The sequence below is a fragment of the Globicephala melas genome, chromosome 17 (assembly GCF_963455315.2).
Source record: "Globicephala melas chromosome 17, mGloMel1.2, whole genome shotgun sequence".
Classification (NCBI taxonomy): Eukaryota; Metazoa; Chordata; class Mammalia; order Artiodactyla; family Delphinidae; genus Globicephala; species Globicephala melas.
The window spans coordinates 4,604,309-4,612,251 of NC_083330.1; the positions used below are offsets into that span (position 1 = coordinate 4,604,309).

The window sequence follows — 7,943 nt, forward strand, 5'->3', positions numbered from 1 at the left end:
GGATGGAGGGAGCCTGCTGGAGGCTGGGGCAGGCTGGGTGGAATGCCGGGCCCACAGCTTTAATTGGGCTTCTGGGAAAAACAGAAAAAGATGCGTGACCTCTGTGGCCATTGCTAGCAGGGAAAGTCACTTGCAAGGAGGATTATTTGAGTCTCCTTGGTCTGTAAAACTTGATTGAGATTTCTTCTCCAGCATTGTATTCCACATAAAAGAAGTCTGTCTTGTATATACCCAACGGGCGTTGGTGTTAGGTATTTCCTGCCCTAAGCATCGCCATCCTGCAAGCCCCAGATGGTCCCTGGCAACTCCCTTCTCAGTAAATATATTTGATGACCAGAGAGGAGAGTCCTGGGTTGCCTTCCTCAGGGCAGTGCGGCAGGGGTGTGTGCAGATGTCTGCGGAGGCCGCTCCCAGGGTCTCATCTGGGGAACGGGAACACAGACTTTCTACTTCAACGTGGATATTGGAGAGGGAACTTAAAGGAGTATGCTCACCTCGGATGCTTCTGGAAACTTTGTTCTGGTTAACGTTTCTGACCTCATACCCCAGGAAATACCCATCTGCAAAGCATTCTGCGTTCTGTCGCCACCCTGCCCATCACAGGTGTGTGCATATGTAAGTGTGCGTGTTGGGGGGTTGGGTAGAAAATGATAGGCAGAGGAAGCAGAAGGATAATGCTTTATGGAATGCTGGGCTCTGAGAACTTCCCAGAAGTTTGTATGTATCTGCGTGGTGTGTATGCATGTGGGTGGGTGTAATATCACGTGTGTGGATACTGACGTACTGAACAATAGACACACACTGGCAACACTGCCATAGAGAGGGAGCGTCCGTGGTGATCCTCCGAGGTGCCCCACCAGCTGGGGATCTCAGATGCCGGGGACGGATGCCGTGCACCCACCAACCGGTGAGGCTGGGTCTCTTCCCCTTGGAGGAGGCAGTGCCTGTGGGTCCCTGAGGGTGCGTCTGTGGGAAGGTTGGCGCGTTGCCTTCACACCAGCAGTGGGAGAGGCAGAATCCCCAGTATTTGGGGTCAGTGTCCTCTGTGGTCACACGTGTGTTTCCAGCCCTTCAGGTCCCCAGCTGGGAAGCTGATTGGTGGGCGCCCGATGGTCATGCCTTTCCTTCTCACAGCACATTTGAAAGACCTCCCTGGAGGATGGCCATGAGGCTGGGGGGTGGCTTATTTCGCACCTGACAAGATGAGGTTGGCCTCTAACTCAGAAAACATCATTTTTTTTAAAAAAATTATTTATTTATTTTTGGCTGTGTTGGGTCTTCGTTGCTGTGCACGGGCTTTCTCTAGTTGCAGCGAGTGGGGTATACTCTTGGTTGCAGTGTGTGGGCTTCTCATTGTGGTGGCTTCTCTTGTTGTGGAGCACAGGCTCTAGGCACGCGGGCTTCAGTAGTTGTGGCACACGGGCTCAGTGGCTGTGGCTCGCGGGCTCTAGAGAGCAGGCTCAGTAGTTGCGGCGCACAGTCTTAGTTGCTCCGCAGCATGTGGGATCTTCCCGGTCCAGGGCTCGAACCCGTGTCCCCTGCCTTGGCAGGAGGATTCTCAACCACTGCTCCACCGGGGAAGCCCAGGAAGCATCATTTTTAATATCTCCTCTGTGCCTAGAACTTTCACTGGGTACTAGATGCCTGGGATTTCACCAGAAGCCGCTCTGTTACTGGCTCAGGTTGGGATCCCAGTGGGTCACTCACTTACCTAGTAGTTCCTGTCTGTCCTCCCAGGACAGCAGTGCATGCGTGTACACGCACACATGCACACACACACACGCACGTAGAAACATCAAACAGAGAACATGTCACCATATGTTTCCACTGAAGGTACAAAAAGAGGAACTAGGAAATGTACGCCCGCCATGCTATTTGGGCTGAAGAGCTCAAGAAACGACAAGCACATGTAACCCTAAATCAGGTAGCTTTAAACCAGGAGTACAGACACTTCACTAAAGTTAGCTCCTTGTATGATTATTCTCATTTTAGGTAATAGGGCTGCTTTTCTACTTCAGATGCCCAGTAGCTTCACACACAGACCCTCTAATACAGAGTTGGAAATTAGCACATGGAGACGAGACATTTTTAGTTCTTCTTTAGTGCTGGCAGGTGGTTTAGAAAGTCAAGGTTTTCTCGTGTTTGTGCATCACTGAGCCTGATGCTGGCATGATGCTGGTGTGGCCCAAGAGGTAGAGAATCCCCTCAGATGATTTAAAGCTGAAAGATTCAATTCAGTTTCCTAAGCCCTCTAAGTAGCGCCCGGCCCCAGAACCATGATGTGGAGAAAGCGCTTCCGGATTCCCTGCCTCTGAGCTGTAAGGCTGGAGTCCTTCTCCCTTAGTTACAAGAAAAACAAAAGCTCAGGACACACGTTCTGAGCTGCTGATGTGCGAGGACTAGCCCGCATCCCCGTTCTCTGGCCCATCGCCCCCCCCCCCAGCTTCAGCATGGCACCCGCCTCTCCCCACCTGGGCTTTTTCCTGCTGGCTCTGCCCATCTTTGCTCCTTCTTTTTCTTCAGCTGAGTTGTTGGGGAATTCCTTTCCCCAGCGTTAGGAGGACCACAGTCCATCTGCTCGTGGTGTTGAGACCGAGATTTCATTCCAATCTGTCTAGAACTTTAAATCCTAAAATAGCTGAAGTTGAAAAGCATTGGATCTATCACAGCTCTTCTCCAAGTTCGTGTGCGTACAGATCTCCCAGAGAGCTTGTTAAAATCCGGGTTCTGATCGAGTAAATCAGGGTCAGAATCAAGCTCCCAGAAGGTGATAAGGGACAAGGGCCATTCTCCACCCAGACTGCAGGTCACAACCACCTAGGGAGGCCTCGCTCCTAGAGATGCATGTTTAGGTGATTTAGGATGAGACCCGGGTTAAGATAAGATGCCCGGTACACAGCCAGAGTTAAGAAATACTGGTGTAAGGGTTTAAACTTCATTTAACGGCTACATGCACAGAAGGGAAATTGAAGTCACTTCCAAACCATTGCCCTAACCTGTGGTGTGACCCTAGGAAAGTAATTTCCTTTTAGCCCCATCAAATTTCCAAAGGGAAAGACATTTATTGCTTTTTTTTGCAATATATATATAGGGCTATTTGAATGAAAGAATGTTGTCCTGCTTAATTTTAGCCTGGTTATTTTCATTCTGACAGAGCCTTAACCTCATTCAAGCCCAGAATAGGTCATCATCCATCTTATTTCTCTCTTTTGAGTCATAGGGCAAAGTGGGCTTTACACCTTCTTTGCTCAGTTTAGCTTCTTCTAGACCAAGAAATCAAAATGGGGCAAGTTGCCCCCAAGGGAGCGAAAATTGGTTCTTGGCAGATGGGAAAATCTTAGATATTATGATAGTTTGTGGCCCTCCAGGGCTCAGGCCTACCTGACAAAATCCTATTTCTTTGTATTTAATTTTTAAGTTAAAACTTTCTCCTTAGGAGATGATAATGGAAAAAGGTTGAGAAACCCTGTTCTAGACAAAGACAACCCAAACCAAGCTTGTATGTCCTTCCTGAGATGGGTATCCTGAGCTCTGCCTGGGGAAGGTTTGTGGTAGCTTTTCTGAGAGGTGAAATTTGGGCTTAACAACAGTGAATTCCAGGAGGAAACTTCAAAAGCATTTTTCTCTCTTCTCAGTAAAATAATATTCTCTCGATGAAAAATTTGAGTTCCAGAAGCATCTAGTTATGAGCTCTCTTGCTGATGGAACATTCTGGAATGTGATCTGGCGGTCAGACACTCTTGGGTGTCAATCCTGGCTCTCTCCTTCCCTCCTGGCTCTCATCAGGTTCTTGTACCTCTTTAGGCTTCATTTGCGTGTGTACAATGGAAATAAAACTTACCAGATAGAGTTGTTATTCAGATGAAACGTGAATTGGGTGTAATGAATGTAAAACAGTATCTGGTACATAAAAAGTGCTTCATTAGTGGTGGGAGAAGTAGTGGTTATTAATGTCTAACTATCCATCTATATATCTACCTACCTACCTATCAATCAGCCACCTACCTGTTACCATCATCATCTAAGTGAAATATCTATGGGCACAAAGCAATCTCCTGAATCAGACTGTGTCCTCACCAAACCAGAGCGACTCCACATAACTCCTTCACAGATCAGCCTTTCTTTTTTAATTTTTTTTATTTTTATTTTGCTGTGTTGGGTCTTCGTTTCTGTGCGAGGGCTTTCTCTAGTTGCGGCGAGTGGGGGCCACTCTTCATCGCGGTACGCGGGCCTCTCACTGTCGCGGCCTCTCTTGTTGCGGAGCACAGGCTCCAGACGCGCAGGCTCAGTAGTTGTGGCTCACGGGTCCAGTTGCTCCGCGGCACGTGGGATCCTCCCAGACCAGGGCTCGAACCCGTGTCCCCTGCATTGGCAGGCGGATTCTCAACTACTGCGCCACCAGGGAAACCCTCAGATCAGCCTTTCTGAGCTAATGGGATTAACGGATACACACTACAATATATAAAGTAGACAAAGAACAAGGACTGACTGTAGAGCACAAGGAGCTATACTCAGTATCTTGTAATAACCTGTGATGGAAAAGAACCTGAAAAAGAATACATATATACCTATGTATAACTGAAGCACTTTGCTCTACACCTGAAACATTGTAAGTCAACCATAATTTAGTTAAAAAGAAAGTAGGAGGTGAGCACTCCCCTCTCCCCGGGTCCCCGAGGATGGCTGAGCCTGGGGGGATGCATTTATGCAACAGCTCTTTCTGCAGTGCTGACAGCGGTTAGACTAAGTGGCCTGGAGAAGCAAGAACGTATTCGTGCAAGCGAAGTTGGTCCTAGATCCCATTAGCCAAAGTGGCCTATGATTTCTTCCTGCTGTTGCGAAATAGAGAAATAGAGTTGGATTTACTTTAGCCAAAGTAAATACAACAACCAAAAAAAAAAAAAAAAAAGATTAAGGTTTTAAAAAGAAAGAAAGAAACCAAGAAAGAAAAATGCATATAGACCAGGGAAATAATACTTTTTATATAAGAAGAGAATTGTAGTCTTTTGTGACCTCAAAACCAGCCCTCTCCGAAAGCTTTTATTTTGCTCTCATATCTATTGTTTATTCTACTTGGCAAGCACTGTTGTTTAGAAACTTGGTCTTGGTGAACGCTATTATTATTGTTCGGAATACGAGCCCCTCAAAGCACTGTGACGTGGAAAAGAAAGCCAAGCTAAGCTGGGCTTGCTGCAAGTCTGTTATTATCTCAGAGAATCATGTTCAAAAATGCATTCGGGTTTGTGTAAATGCAGAACTCGGGTGAGTGCGATAAAAGCCTTACCCGCAACTTCCCAGGACACTTGTATTTATTTATTTATTTTTAATTAATTAATTAATTTATTTATTTGTGGCTGCACTGGGTCTTCGTTGCGGTGCGTGGGCTTCCCATTGCGGTGGCTTCTCTTGTTGCGGAGCACGGGCTCTAGGCGCACGGGCTTCAGTAGTTGCGGCTCGTGGGCTCAGTAGTCGCGACACGTGGACGTGTTGGGATTGCAGCCAGCTTCGGCTCTTCCCGCTTCCTGGCCCAGTTTGTCTAGAATCATTGGGATGTTACATGTGGGCTCAAGAACAGGAGTGTGCCCTAAGGGGTTTACATTCCTGCGATGCCTAGGTGAGCAGGGGGCCCTGGGACCACACACACTGGAGGAGAAGGAGGGTCAGGGAAGGCCTCTCAGCAGGGGCCATCTCCCCTGAGACCTGCGGGATGAACTGCCCTGCGACAGGGGCTGCAGGAGCCAGGATCCTGGAGGGAGGCAGTGGTGGGAGGTAGAGGATAATGGACCAGTCACCAGGGCCTTGGGAGCAGCGCTAAGGGGTTCAGACGTTATCTGGAGGCTAGTTTTATGCAGGGAGTGACCTGGGTGGTCTTGCGTGAAGGATTAAGGTATTCCTGTCGAGGGATGCTGTGTGAGGCTGGCCCAGCTATCCAGGCAGGGGCTGGACCCCGAGTCCACTCAGCAGGTGTCGCGTGGCCTGGGTCTTCTCCACTCTACCGGCCCGGCCTGCGTGCCACACACGTTATTCTTGGTCATAGTCAAGGTGTACGTTATCACAGTGTCGTTTCTACTAAAGAAGATGCTCAGACCTCTTCTATTCTTTCGGATTTATGATGTTACCTGTTCAAGACTCTTTGGGGCGAGTCCCAGGCGAGCCCCTGGGCTGCCAGGACTTTGGGACTGAGCTGCTGTATTCTGATTATTATATGGCAGATTTTCTGGCCACAGAAATAGCAGCTGGTAAATTCCTGCAGCAGAGAGCGAACAGCATAGCATCCTGGTGATATTAAAGACCCAGCACGCTCACCAGAGAACTTCCTTCGGCTCTGAGAAGAGGGGAGTGACATGGCTGAAGCTTCCAGTAGATACATGTGAGAACAGAAAAGATGTAAGGTGGCTTCTCCCTGGTGGTGTTTGCTGTCTGGATGGCAGGACAGCAGTAAGCACCTTAAACAGCTTCAAAATAATGGCAAAGCTGTGGTCAGTAGGTGCCAATGGTTTTTGTACAAATTGACCATGGATGGTGGGTGTAGAGTGAAATTATCCAAGAGGAGTTCAGGGAAGGCCCTCTGGCCAGAAGGAAGCCTAGTGATTGGCCGAGAGGGGAAGCAAGGCGTTCCAGGCGGAGGTCAGGAGAAGCACCCCCCATAGTAAGGAGCTAAAAAGCTTTCGCTGAGCCACAGGGCCTGGCTGAAACAGCGGCGTTTGACTGAGCCAGGAGGATGCTGTTGAGGATGGGGTGTGGGAGTACTCAGGTCCTCCACGCTGAGCCACCTGGAATTCAAGGTAGAATCCGCAGAATACATTCATTCCTGTGTGACACAATCCTAATTAGTTTTCCCTCTAACTGCTCACCAGACACAGCTACTTGGTTCCTCCCTCCCTCCCTCCTTCCCTTCCTTCCTTCCTTCCTACCTTTCCTCCTTCCTTCTTGATTCTTATCTTTATAATTTGGTAATGTTTTCCTTAATAATCCTATTTTGATTCCTTAAAAACCCGATTTCCTAGCAAGCGAGGAGTAGCAGTTTCACCTCCCCTGCTTTATCATTTTATCCCTGCTTCGCTCCTGCTGTCAGCTTTATGTCTGGGTGACTCTGCTCATCCTGGAGGGACTGTGCGGAGAGAGCTTAGAGCCCGGGTCCTGTGGGCAGTCGACTGACCCGACAGCAAGGATGCTGCTGGCCAGGGACAGCCTGTTCTCGACGCCGCAATAATGTATTTGTGTCGGTACAGCACTTCCCTGGCTCTCTTTCCTCGTTCGAAAAACTGGGATACAAACATCTGTGTATCTACATGCAGGAATTTCGTAGGATCTGAAGAAAAGTCTCCACGCATTTAAAAAAGGATGAGACATGTAGCTATTTAAATAACCATGTTGAGAGTGATTACCATCGTTGGAGGTTTGGGGGCAGCTATTTTCGAAAGGACTCAAAATGGCGATTGTAATTTACCCACTGTTTTAAATTTTTGAATGATCGGAATATCGTACATGAAAGGATTTCAGGAACTCAGAAGTTTTCTGGTTTTCCTCCATATGTCCCTATATGGGCCTAAATGGAACATCTAAAGGAGAGCCTTCTTCTGTTTCCAGATCGCGGAGGGAATGGCGTACATTGAGAGGAAGAACTACATCCACAGGGACCTACGAGCCGCTAACGTCCTGGTCTCCGAGGCCCTCATGTGCAAAATCGCAGATTTTGGCCTTGCTCGAGTGATTGAGGATAACGAGTACACAGCCAGGGAAGGTACGTTCCCGGAACGACCCTTAGGTGTTTGGTTATTGTTTCATTTTATTTTGTTTTTGCCTGGTTTTTTTTTGTTTGTTTGTTTGTTTTGCGGTACGCGGGCCTCTCACTGCTGTGGCCTCTCCCGTTAGCGGAGCACAAGCTCCGGACGCGCAGGCTCAGCGGCCATGGCTCACGGGCCCAGCCGCTCCGCGGCACG

General features: G+C 48.5%; 1 protein-coding gene across 7 annotated transcripts in view; it reads left to right on the forward strand.

Annotated features, from left to right (window-relative positions):
* Positions 1–7,943, forward strand: part of LYN (LYN proto-oncogene, Src family tyrosine kinase) — a 111,868-nt gene that overhangs the window by 92,101 nt on the left and 11,824 nt on the right. For all 7 annotated transcript variants that reach the window (XM_030859726.3, XM_030859727.3, XM_030859729.3 and 4 more), the window contains one exon: positions 7,591–7,744. In XM_030859726.3, coding sequence (XP_030715586.1) covers positions 7,591–7,744 — 154 coding nt within the window. The remainder of the gene's footprint in view (positions 1–7,590; positions 7,745–7,943) is intronic.